Source organism: Oncorhynchus kisutch, linkage group LG9 (genome assembly GCF_002021735.2).
Source record: "Oncorhynchus kisutch isolate 150728-3 linkage group LG9, Okis_V2, whole genome shotgun sequence".
Classification (NCBI taxonomy): domain Eukaryota; kingdom Metazoa; phylum Chordata; class Actinopteri; order Salmoniformes; family Salmonidae; genus Oncorhynchus; species Oncorhynchus kisutch.
In genome coordinates, this window is record NC_034182.2 from 12902885 (window position 1) to 12916402 (window position 13518).

The 13518-nt window shown below is 42.7% G+C and overlaps 1 protein-coding gene across 6 annotated transcripts in view; it reads left to right on the forward strand.

Annotated features, from left to right (window-relative positions):
* Positions 1 to 13222, forward strand: part of LOC109896763 (dedicator of cytokinesis protein 4) — a 141568-nt gene extending 128346 nt beyond the window's left edge. For 5 of the 6 annotated variants that reach the window (XM_031831906.1, XM_031831910.1, XM_031831908.1 and 2 more), the window contains 3 exons: positions 439 to 558; positions 1765 to 1826; positions 10740 to 13222. In XM_031831906.1, the coding sequence (XP_031687766.1) occupies positions 439 to 558; positions 1765 to 1826; positions 10740 to 11207 (650 nt within the window). In that variant the 3' untranslated portion in view covers positions 11208 to 13222. The remainder of the gene's footprint in view (positions 1 to 438; positions 559 to 1764; positions 1827 to 10739) is intronic. The other variant, XM_031831911.1, reaches the window with a different exon arrangement.
* The last annotated feature ends 296 nt before the right edge of the window (positions 13223 to 13518 follow it).

The window sequence follows — 13518 nt, forward strand, 5'->3', positions numbered from 1 at the left end:
CATTCAACGGCGATCGTGGAGCAATTATGATGAAGTGCCTTCCTCAAGGGCACATTCATAGATTTTTCACCTTGTCGGCTCGGGAATTCAAAAACTAGCGACCTTCCGGTTACTGGCCCAACGCTCTTAACTGCTAGGCTATCTGCCACCCCCACAAATTTAAGGTGCAGTCTGTCAAATCTCCACCTGCCCATGCTTTATATTTAGGCTAAGAAGATCTTGAAATGCAGTAACTCTGTCATAAATGATCAGTTACAACACCCGACACGAATCCCTACCTGTGTTATCAAATGTTCTGTTATTGACTATGATTACATTCTAATACAGATCTAGAATCTAGTCTACATCGTCTGATGTGTTGTGATATGTTGTGTCGTGTTGTAACCCAATGAGCAGTGATTGATGCATGTCTGTCTATGTGTTTGTACACCAACATAGTGAGAACCACCTTCAGTAGCCGGAGTCTAGACAGTGTAAAAGAGGTCAACAACACACAGTTCTCTGACACTGTGGGAAAGTTGCTCTGTCCCCCTGTACCTCCTAGGCCACCATACTCAGGTAAACCAATCAGAACACTCAACCAATGAGGAATGGCACTAATCCTTTCCCCCATATTTTGACACCTGGTGCTTCCACCTGCTCTCTTACAAGGCTCGTTGTTACGCTGTCAACTCTCTGCTATAAACTCAGCTGCTCTCTTCTATTCCGCCTGGTTTGCTTCTATAAATAACTTCTCCTTCACATGATGTACACATACTGTATAATACTGGTCTGTATTCTAGCCTGGGTTGCCTGTCTGTATCTGCTCGAGCCAACTTGTTATTATCCTGCCAAAGGCAACCATCTAGCACTGTTGAGTACACAAATTGTCCAGTACCAAAGCTATTTATTCCTTTGACTTATTGTAAATTGACTTGCCTAGTTAAATAAAGGTTAAATAAAAAATAAAAAACTTTATTTTCTCAACTTATGAACAATAATTAACTATCTGACAAGCTTTGGTACAGGAGGAAAATCAAAAAACAATCTATATGATTGACTTTGATGATGATTGCAGAAGAGTTGCTATAGACAAATAAATTGGTCAAGCTCACGTCATAAAGCCGTGAATACGTTATGAATGAGGGGACAACCAGTCTAGATGGCATATTTTTCCTCTGCTATACCGCCTGCTACTCTATAATCCAAACTCTATATAATAACTATAACCAGTTAGACTCAACTATACTATAAGATTGTATAGATGAGCCTTCTCATACCATCTCCATACACTTTAATCTCTGTGGTGCTTCAGGGGTTTATTAAATCCCCAAACAGCAAGCCTACACACACACATGCAGTGCACACATACAAACAAACATACACACACAAACATACACACATGCAGTGCACATAACTCCCAAACTCCCACTTTTCAAGCCCTGAGCCTGACACTTCCAGTAAACTTAGACGTATGTTATTATATTTTTTGAGTTATATATTTATTTTGTGATTCACTAGAGCTGACTTTTCCCCCTGTTGTTGCGTTGAATTGAGTGTTTTGCCCTCCAAAGAGCAGCTGTTGGATGTATACACAGCTTAGTGCTGGCTAAGGACCCGCGACAGTGCGATTATTTGATTCATAGATGCCCAGACCTACTGAAGTCCTCAGCTGTGGAGGGCTCACTCCAGTGTCATCAAGTCGACTGGTACAAAATGGTGGCAGGAGTTAAACGTGCCCTCTTTTCTTTCTTTCTCTGTTTCTCTCCGGTTGACTGTCAACAGGCTCTTCAGCCAAGACTATGAGGTCGCAGTCCCCTCTCCCAACATCCAGATCTCCACAAAAGGTTGGTGTTGTGGTGTGTGATTGCATTTGTGTCCTCTAGTGTTTTTCTGATGCTGCTGATCTGAATGTACTGTGCACTACAAATAGGGTCAGGAGGACAGCATGGGATCAGAACCCCGAGTCCTTCATTCCAGCAGTAGATGACTCATTTGATCCTGTTTGCCTGCATGCTTGTCTGAATGGGTGCGGGTTTGCGTACATACATGCATGCTTGCATGTGGTACGTGGTGTATGTATTTGTGCATGCATGCGTCCATCTGTGAATCTGTGGTTACTGGGCTGTGACAGATGACACTGATCCGGGTTGGCCAGCCCAGCTAAACAGAACTCAGCTGAGTCCAGGGCCCTGAAGGAGTTCTCTCAGTATAGCATCCTGCTCACCACTTAAAACCACACACATTCACAAGTTTAAGTGCCAGGCATTAAAATTGTTGAGGAAGTGGAACGGATGTTAGAATGAGGATTCAGGAGGTGAATGAGAATGGACCGGATGAAGCCAATGGCTGCAGATGAAGGATCCAGGGAGTGGACTCTGTAGGGTTTGGCTTTGAGTCTCAAAACATCATCTCCAGTTCTTGATAGTTAGGCTGCTGTGGTGATGGCAATCACTCCTATGAGATCCTTCGAAGAACCTAAAAGATACTAGATAAAAGGTAGAGAACGAGCAATGCAAGACTTCAAAAAGGCTAGTAACACCACACGACATGCACTGCGGACAGAGAGGAGTCTGATTAGCAATGAGTAGCAGCAGCTGATGCTTGTTGAGTTGCTAGGGAGCTGCGTTCAAGGCAACAGGTTAAAGTGTTGCATTCAAGTCTGGTCATCTCTCCTGAAGTTGTATTCTTAACACCATAACAACCCTATGTCTCCACCACTCATATACCAAGAGGAAGAGCCTCTTCATTATATACCCCTGAACCTGGTACGACTACAAGTATTTGTAGTTGTCTCCATATTTTATTAAACAACTGCCCTGTACCTTTCCTATAATATTTTATGGGTTGTTAGCTGGCTGCTGGTGAATATATTCTGTTGAGGGTTGAGGCCAATGGAGCTGTGTATGTAAAGTTGAAGTTGGAAGTTTACATACACCTTAGCCAAATACATTTAAACTCAGTTTTTCACAATTCCTTACATTTAATCCTAGTAACAATTCCCTGTCTTAGGTCAGTTAGGATCACTACATTATTTTAAGAATGTGAAATGTCAGAATAATAGTAGAGAGTGATTTATTTCAGCTTTTATTTCTTTCATCACATTCCCAGTGGGTCAGAAGTTTACATACACTCAATAAGTATTTGGTAGCATTGCCTTTAAATTGTTTAACTTGGGTCAAACGTTTCGGGTAGCCTTCCACAAGCTTCCCACAATAAGTTGGGTGAATTTTGGCCCATTTCTCCTGCCAGAGCTGGTGTAACTGAGTCAGGTTTGTAGGCCTCCTTGCTCACACACAATTTTCAGTTCTGCCCACAAATGTTCTATAGGATTGAGGTCAGGGCTTTGTGATGGCCACTCAATACCTTGCCTTTGTTGTCCTTAAGCCATTTTGCCACAACTTTGGACGTATGCTTGCGGCCATTGTCCATTTGGAAGGCCCATTTGCAACCAAGCTTTAAATTCTTGACTGATGTCTTGAGATGTTGCTTCAATATATCCACATAAGTTTCCTGCCTCATGATGCCATCTATTTTGTGAAGTGCACCAGTCCCTCCTGCAGCAAAGCACCCCCACAACATGATGCTGCCACCCCTGTGCTTCACAGTTGGGATGGTGTTCTTCTGCTTGCAAGCCTCCCCCTTTCTCCTCCAAACATAACGATGGTCATTATGGCCAAACAGTTCTATTTTTGGTTCATCAGACCATTGTACATTTCTCCAAAAAGTACGATCTTTGTCCCCATGTGCAGTTGCAAACCATTGTCTGTCTTTTTTTTGGCGGTTGTGGAGCAGTGGCTTCTTCCTTGCTGAGCGGCCTTTCCGGTTATGTAAATATAGGACTAGTTTTACTGTGGATATAGATACTTCCGTACCTGTTTCCTCCAGCATCTTCACAAGGTCCTTTGCTGTTGTTCTGGGATTGATTTCCACTTTTCGCACCAAAGTACGTTCATCTCTAGGAGACAGAACACATCTCCTTCCTGAGCGGTATGATGGCTGCATGATTCCATGGTGTTTATACTTGCGTACTATTGTTTGTACAGATAAACGTGGTACCTTCAGATGTTTGGAAATTGCTCCCAAGGATGAACCAGACTTGTGGAGGTCTACAATTTTTTTTCTGAGGTCTTGTCTGATTTCTTTTGATTTTACCATGATGTCAAGCAAAGAGGCACTGAGTTTGAAGGTAGGCCTTGAAATACATCCACAGGTACACCTCCAATTGACTCAAATGATGTCAATTAGCCTATCAAGCATCGAAACCATGACACCATTTTCTGGAATTTTCCAAGCTGTTTAAAGGCACAGTCAACTTAGTGTATGTAAACTTCTGACCCACTGGAATTGTTATACCGTGAATTGTAAGTGAAATAATCTGTCTGGAAACAATTGCTGGAAAAATTACTTGTGTCATGCACAAAGTAGAACTTCCGACTTCAATTGTATGTATGTACACTACGTGAACAGCTTTCTCCTGGCATCTGCCAGGAGACTGTTAAACAGCCACCACTAACATTGAGTGGCTGCTGCCAACACACTGTCAATGACACTGACTCAACTCCAGCCACTTTAATAATGGGAATTGATGGGAAATGATGTAAATATATCACTAGCCACTTTAAACAATGCTACCTTATATAATGTTACTTACCCTACATTATTCATCTCATATGCATACGTATATACTGTACTCTATATCATCGACTGCATCCTTATGTAATACATGTATCACTAGCCACTTTAACTATGCCACTTTGTTGTTTACATACTCATCTCATATGTTATACTGTACTCGATATCATCTACTGTATCTTGCCTATGCTGCTCTGTACCATCCCTCATTCATATATCCTTATGTACATATTCTTTATCCCCTTACACTGTGTATAAGACAGTAGTTTTTGGAATTCTTAGTTAGATTACTTGTTCGTTATTACTGCATTGTCGGAACTAGAAGCACAAGCATTTCGCTACAATCGCATTAACATCTGCTAACCATGTGTATGTGACAAATAAATTTGATTTGATTTGAAACTCAGATTCTTGGACTGACAGATGGTGAAGCGTGATTCATCACTCCAGTCCACTAGCAGCGAGCTTTACACCACTCCAACCGACGCTTGGCATTGTGCATGGTGATCTTAGGCTTGTATGTGCTGCTCGGCCATGGAAACCCATTATTTGAAGCTCCCGACAGAAAGTTATTTTGCTGACGTTTCTTCCAGAGGCAGTTTGGAACTTGGTGGTGAGGGTTACAACCGAGGACAGACGATTTGTATGTGCTACACGCTTCAGCACTCGGCGGTCCCGTTCTTTAAGCTTGTGTGGCCTACCACTTCACAGCTGATACGTTTTTGGTCCTAGACGTTTCCACTTCACAATAACAGCACTTACAGTTGACCAACTCTGGCAGGGCAGACATTTTACAAAATGACTTGTTGGAAAGGTGGCATCCTATGACGGTGCCACATTGAAAGTCACTGAGCTCATCACTAAGGCCATTCTTTTGCCAACGTTTGTCTATGGAGTTTGCATGGAGTTTGCATTTGAAGGGGTGTCCATATGCTTATGTATATATAGTGTATGTTAGGGCTGTCCCCGACTAAGAAACATCTTGGTCGACCGAAAGTCGTCTTCTTTCCACCAATCGATTGGTCAAAATGTTTAAACTTATTTTTACATATTTAGACAGAAACACCCTATGTGTTTGAATAAAATTAACTACATATGCACTGAGCTTGTCTGATGCATCAAGCACACTGTTTGATTAAATAATTAAGACACACAAATTACTTAAGAAAGAGCCTGATGGTCATACTGTGTTAAAAAACAAAATGTGAGTGCCTGTGTGACTGGCGCACATTGTCTCGCTCTCCTCCCGACTGCAGTGAAAAGGCACCACAGCACAGTGTTTATTGAGCTGTCCGTCCTGAAGCTGCAACATCATGTCAACCATTTAGTTTCTTACTCTTTTCTGACTGAAATGTTCTGTTATCATTAATTTGTTTAGGAAATACATTCCCTATTCCCTCAACCCTTGCTCTCTTTGGTGAATCATGTAAGCATCACATGCATGCGACCAATAGGGCCTGACCTATAGCCTATCATAATCACATCAATATATTGGTAATAACAAACTCTGAACACAGTACGTGACAGCAAAATGGATACCGAAGACGTGAAAAAGAAACTCGAATTGGGCAAATGTTTACTGGTTGTTCAGGAGGGAAAGGGGAAGTCAGATCTGTGGAAGACATTTGACTTAGTTGTGGAAACTGCTGGAGCTCAAGAGGAATGGAGCAAGCGTTGCATGTGCTTGTGTGCCAAGCAGTTGCTGTTAGATTACAATGTAATTTTCTCTGACATTTTGGAACAGTGTTGACAACACCAGAGAGTCTGTTCTAATGAAAACATATATATATATGCTATATATACTGAAAGCAGTTGCATGCGTTCGTGAATTGCAGTTTATTTATTATTTTGGCTGATTATTCACAGCTTCATTTGTTTTTTCATTTTTTTCATTTTAAAACAAAAATGGTTGATTTGCTTTTCAAAGCATGAATGTCTCGTCTGCTGTGTGACGACATGGACGAATGAAGGATTGATTGATAGACACAGTAGCCTAGATATTGAAATATAGGCCTTAGTAAGTTATGGTATTAAGACTAAGCAGGACATGCTCTTAGGCCTACAGCTCGATGGTGGTTATACCAGGCTGCAACACCAAGCCTCCTAATGATAACGACATGACTTATTATTATAATGATGATCATAATAATAATTGTAATAAGAAGGAGATCAAGAAAAAGGAGGATATAGGAACGAGAGCTGCGTGCATATTACCTGTGACAAACTACTGCTGTTAGATTACAGTATAAATGTTCTGCCTGTTTGGAAGTGTAAACAACACTAAATATTTTATAAGTAATACTAGTCTGTTCTAATAAAAAATAAAAAATGTAATGCCTTTATTACAGCATAGCAAAGAATAGTGAATCTATGAAATTGCTTTCTCCAACATTTTTCCTTTGAATGAGGCTTGGTTCTCACGGAATCAGCAGGCTATTAAACAAACACTCAAACAGGCAAGAGAAGCAATATCTGTCTTCTGTCTTAGATATATATGGATAATTTATAAAGCCAGGCACATGTAACAGTTAGGCTGTTGATTATAGACCTAATTAAGTTGGGATTTCCTTCTCTCCTCACATCTTAGACAGTTAGGCTAAGGCAAGGGCTGTTTCCTCGTCTCTGCTGCTGCTGCTGCCTCTGCCGCATTGTTCTCATTCCCAATACGCTGGTTAATTTTCTATTATGCACATAGCAACATAGGGAAAGGCGCCAATTCTATGGTTCACTGGATTATTTTTCAGAACCGCGGACAGCAACCGCATCCAATGCGGGAGAAAGCACGTTATTATTATATACACTACCGTTCAAAAGTTTGGGGTCACTTAGAAATGTCCTTGTTTTTGAAAGAAAAGCATATTCTTTTTACATCAAATTGAAATACAGTGCAGACATGGTTAATGTTGCAAATGCTTATTGTAGCTGGAAACTGCAGATTTTTTATGGAATATCTACATAGGCGTACAGGGGCCCATTTATCAGCAACCATCACTCCTGTGTTCCAATGGCATGTTGTGTTAGCTAATCCAAGTTTGACATTCTGCCTAGAAGGCCAGCATCCCGGAGTCACCTCTTCACTGTTGATGTTGAGACTGGTGTTTTGTGGGTACTATTTAATGAAGCTGCCATTTGAGGACTTGTAGGGCAGGGCGTCTGTTTCTCAAACTAGACACTCTAATGTACTTGTCCTCTTGCTAAGTTGTGCACCGGGGCCTCCCACTCCTCTTTCTATTCTTGTTAGAGCCTGTTTACGCTGTTCTGTGAAGGAAGTTGTACACAGCGTTGTACGAGATCTTCAGTTTCTTGGCAACTTCTTGCATATAAAATACCTTCATTTCACAGAACAAGAATAGAATGACGAGTTTCAGAAGAAAGTCTTTGTTTCTGGCCATTTTGAGCCTGTAATTGAACCCACAAATGCTGATGCTCCAGATACTCAAGTTGTATTGCTTCTTTAATCAGAACAACAGTTTTCAGCTGTGCAAACATAATTTCAAAAGGTTTTTCTAATGATCAATTAGCCTTTTAAAATGATAAACCTGTATTAGCTAACAACGTGCCATTGGAACACAGGAGTGATAGTCTCTGATAATGGGCCTCTGTACGCCTATGTAGAAATTCCCACAATAATCATTTTCAACATTAACAATGTCTACACTGTATTTCTGATCAATTTGATGTTATTTTAATGGACAAAAAAGGTGCTTTTCTTTTAAACAAGGACATTTCTAAGTGACCACAACATTTTGAACGGTAGTGTATATTAGTGTTGCAGCATTATTTTTTCACATACTATAACCATATACAATTTCAGTATCATGTCTTGATGATGGACTGACATTCCCGTGGCCTCCTCAATGGATTAGTCCACTGAGACAGGCGCGAATCAAACATGCGTGTGGGTGTGTGCCTGACTGAATGCCTGTGTGTGTGTCGAGGGTGTGTGCCTGACTGAATGCCTGTGTGTGTCGAGGGTGTGTGCCTGACTGAATGCCTGTGTGTGTCGAGGGTGTGTGCCTGACTGAATACCTGTGTGTGTCGAGGGTGTGTGCCTGACTGAATGCCTGTGTGTGTCGAGGGTGTGTGCCTGACTGAATGCCTGTGTGTGTCGAGGGTGTGTGCCTGACTGAATACCTGTGTGTGTCGAGGGTGTGTGCCTGACTGAATGCCTGTGTGTGTCGAGGGTGTGTGCCTGACTGAATGCCTGTGTGTGTCGAGGGTGTGTGCCTGACTGAATGCCTGTGTGTGTCGAGGGTGTGTGCCTGACTGAATACCTGTGTGTGTCGAGGGTGTGTGCCTGACTGAATGCCTGTGTGTGTCGAGGGTGTGTGCCTGACTGAATGCCTGTGTGTGTCGAGGGTGTGTGCCTGACTGAATGCCTGTGTGTGTCGAGGGTGTGTGCCTGACTGAATACCTGTGTGTGTCGAGGGTGTGTGCCTGACTGAATGCCTGTGTGTGTCGAGGGTGTGTGCCTGACTGAATGCCTGTGTGTGTCGAGGGTGTGTGCCTGACTGAATACCTGTGTGTGTCGAGGGTGTGTGCCTGACTGAATGCCTGTGTGTGTCGAGGGTGTGTGCCTGACTGAATGCCTGTGTGTGTCGAGGGTGTGTGCCTGACTGAATGCCTGTGTGTGTCGAGGGTGTGTGCCTGACTGAATGCCTGTGTGTGTCGAGGGTGTGTGCCTGACTGAATGCCTGTGTGTGTCGAGGGTGTGTGCCTGACTGAATGCCTGTGTGTGTCGAGGGTGTGTGCCTGACTGAATGCCTGTGTGTGTCGAGGGTGTGTGCCTGACTGAATGCCTGTGTGTGTCGAGGGTGTGTGCCTGACTGAATGCCTGTGTGTGTCGAGGGTGTGTGCCTGACTGAATGTCTGTGTGTATCGAGGGTGTGTGCCTGACTGAATGCCTGTGTGTGTCGAGGGTGTGTGCCTGACTGAATACCTGTGTGTGTCGAGGGTGTGTGCCTGACTGAATGCCTGTGTGTGTCGAGGGTGTGTGCCTGACTGAATGCCTGTGTGTGTCGAGGGTGTGTGCTTGTGCATCTCTATCTGTTCTCCTACTAATGCTGTTGAGTATTCTGACAGTACTTTGAATGTCTGTGTGCTATATGGTTTCTCTGTTGGTTGTCAGGCAGTATTGAACCACAATTGAATTATCTTCCCCCTCTATGTCGTCTCATGTTCTCATCCACATTGGCTTTCGCCTGTCAGATAACTCTGCTAATGAGCAATTTATTATCTAGCACCAGCCTGCATGTGGCAAGGCAGTTTAGGAGTGACATTTTAACAGGATTTTACAGATCTACATTGAGAAATTCATATATTTTTGTTAGAAAATAAAATACAGGTTTTCTTTGCACTGACAGTTATTTATAAGTGAGGCACAAACAGCAACACAAATACAACGCCTTATGGTTGTGTGTGTGTGTGTGTGTGTGTGTGTGTGTGTGTGTGTGTGTGTGTGTGTGTGTGTGTGTGTGTGTGTGTGTGTGTGTGAGTGATAATGGGGCCTGTTGGAGGTCTGCTGAGGGGTCTTCTTTGATTGTGCTGTGAGGGGCAGCTCAGCGCTCCAAGCCTTTGAGATTTGTGGGGAATATTAACATATCAACGAGCATTTAGCTTCAGTCTTGTTGAGAGAAGTTACATGAACATATCGAATTGTCAGACAGAAACATGAATTTGCTGCGTCGCAGCACGACAAACTATAGAAAAAATAACATATCAATTGTCCACTCCACTAAATCCAATTAAGAGTAACAAGATATAACAGTATTTCCATGTAATTTCTCAGAAAACATTTTGACAACGTATTGGATTCCTCACGCTGAAACTGCCGGATATTGTAATTTCTCCGTCCCAATGCACACTGACGTATGATGAGGTGGAACAAGCACTGTGGCACTGTCAATCTGTCTGGTGTCTTTATTCTTATGCTTCATAGGCTTTATTGTTCCTTTATGCTATACCTCATTAGGCTGTGAAGCACACATGTGCAGTCTTAAGGAGATTGGTACTTTTTCTGTTTGAGCGATTGGCTGTGGTTGGTTCTCCGTTTTTGATTGGTTCTCTGTTTGGTTCTCTTTTTCTGTTGTGTTTCTGATTGTCTCTCTGTTTCTGTCTCTCCATAGAGTTCATTACCGCCCTTCACGCCCTCACCCACTGAGTGCCAGTCGGCTGGTCTGGTGTCCAACTCGCCCGTCCTCTCCGGTAGCTACAGCAGCGGCATCTCCTCCATGAGTCGCTGCAGTGTGTCCGAGGCGTCGGGCACCGAGGCAACCACTGGAGACCACCCCGCCCACCAGGGGCCCACCATGCCCAACTCGGTCTCCTCGGGCTCGGACGAGCTCATCCGCCGCGAGAACAAGACGCCGCCGCCCTACAGCGTGTACGAGCGCTCCAACCCTCGTAGGCCGGTTCCCCTGCCCCACAGTCTCTCCATCCCTCCCAGTGTGGACCCCCCGGCCCTGCCCCCCAAGCCCCACCAGCTACGCACTAGCAGCATGAAGCTGGTCCCAACTTCGGACCCTCGCAGGGCCGACGGGGTGCCCCATGTCCCCAGACCCAGACCTCTCCCCAGGAAGGTCTCCCAGCTATAGGCTGGGTGAGGACCTACAACCCTAGTGGGTTGATGGGTGACACCACTGGCGCGTTTTGCACTTTTTACACTGTCTTCTCTTCAGTTTGGTAATCCCAGGCTCTGCCCAAGACAGACTCAAGACTCGTGAGTCGGTCTCATTGTGAAGATCTTTTTTCGAAAGGGCTTTGCAATGACTGACTTTGTCATTCCGCACTTTTAGCTCCAGTACAGTAGTAGGTTCCACACGGTAAATTGCTGCGTTTATCAGAAGAAAAATTAAGACAACGAATTTAGGTGTCGATTTTTTGATAGATGGAATAGTCCCAATATATGTATATATTGGTTATATATAAGAAGTGTTTTGCCTTAAGTATTGGAAACAGAGTCTTTTATCCATGAGTCTTGCACGTTTTTTGAAGTACACTGTACTTTTCTATATAGCTAAAAAGGTGCTAGAGGTCTCATGCATATGCATTTCAGTTTATGGTAGTAGCTGAGGGTGTGTTCACATACATCAAAAATGGTACCGGAACAGGAATGAAAGATTTACCTATTTGATCATTTCTTTCATTGTGTCATGACCATTTGAAAGTGCTGTGTAGCTAAAATTGACGCCTCGTTTTTATTCTTGGAGAATTGTAGTTGTAACAAGTTACTCAGAAATCCACCCCTTTCGTGATATTGAATCGCTCAAATCTCTTGACCTTTCTTCAAGCTCTACTCTAAGCCATAAAGAGCTCCTTCCATCTTTGAAATCCACTTTCTTAGACCAATGCACATGTTTCCAAGAATCCATTGTTCTTGCATCTGACATGTGCCACTAAATTGAAGGCTGTAGCTCTAGCAAATTGTGTGTAGCTCTTATTAATTGGAGGCCATTGCTGTAAGAGGGGCCAGAGATGTGGACACACCCTAACCCTCCTGCATGGAGTGCAGTATGTATGTGGTGGTAGATCCTTTGGGGTTTACCAAGTATTGTGCCAAAGGAAGATGTACTCTATGTATGCTGTAACGACAAACTAGAATCCTGAACCTGGAAACTGGAAACACTCCATTGACTAGACCAGCTGAGTTTGTACTAGCCCACAATGAAAACAACAGACTTTGAGACAAATCCAGTTATTAAGATGAAAAGTATATGAATGACAACTGTTACAAGTAAGGAATGGGGATATGAGATTAGCACAAATGAGTTTGAATCTGCGTTAACAGTGGTTGCATCACCAAGGACTCACTCTACCTCTTGAGTTGTTATCCTGGCGACCACAATGGGCATTTGAAGTGCAGTATGTATGGTGGAAAAGATGCCCGCTGTCTGCCACCCAGTAACTGCCGGCAACTCGTACACACACACACACACGAGGGCTGCTCTTCTATTAGAGAATCTTTTTAGAACACCATTTTTCAACGAATCATTGTATGGTCACGCTTGTACAGTACAGACGAGTGAGTTAGAGGTGTTGTCTCCGTTTGACATTCGCGGTGGACAGAGTGTACTGGTATCGAGTCCTCTTCTCCTGTTCTACGGTATCTAGGGAGTCGTCACGTCAGGTGGTTTCTTGTCAGTGTTTTATGAAGAGAAGACGACACTGTTTTTTTTGTAATAAAAAGTTTGAAAAAATGTGCGTAAATATTGATCACCTAATTCAGTACAACGGTTTTCAGAATTAACTTGGGTATGGTTTGTATGTTTCACTTTTGTATGTTTCATTTCCTTTTTAATTAGTTGTGAATTGTTTGGATCAAATATTCACATTAATCAGTACTTGAGAAATTGTAAATTATATAATGATGAGATTGTTGTAAGTATGCCAAATATACTACCTTTTGTGTATTACTATTATTGTAAATATTGTGTTTTTAACAAAGTGTAGCTAATACACATTTACAGCTTTGAATGTTGGAACAGCAAATTATTGTTATAAGTGTCAAAAGAATGCTGTTTTAGTGAGTGTAGACGTCTATTGTAATGCATATCTACACCTACGGTAACACATTTACATGCTCAATAAACTGCCCTATGTAATAACATTGTGCTCAAGCATACCTCTAAATCATTCCCAGCTCTAACCTGTTAAAAACAATTCAGTGATAATTACTTCGATAATAGTTGCGTTGTACAGTGAGGGGGGAAAAGTATTTGATCCCCTGCTGATTTTGTATGTTTGCCCACTGACAAATAAATGAGCAGTCTATAATTTTAATGGTAGGTTTATTTGAACAGTGAGAGACAGAACAACAAAAAAATCCAGAAAAACGCATGATGTTTGGCAACTCGAACCTTCAACTCCCTCCACAGATTTTCTATGGGATTAAGGTCTGGAGACTGG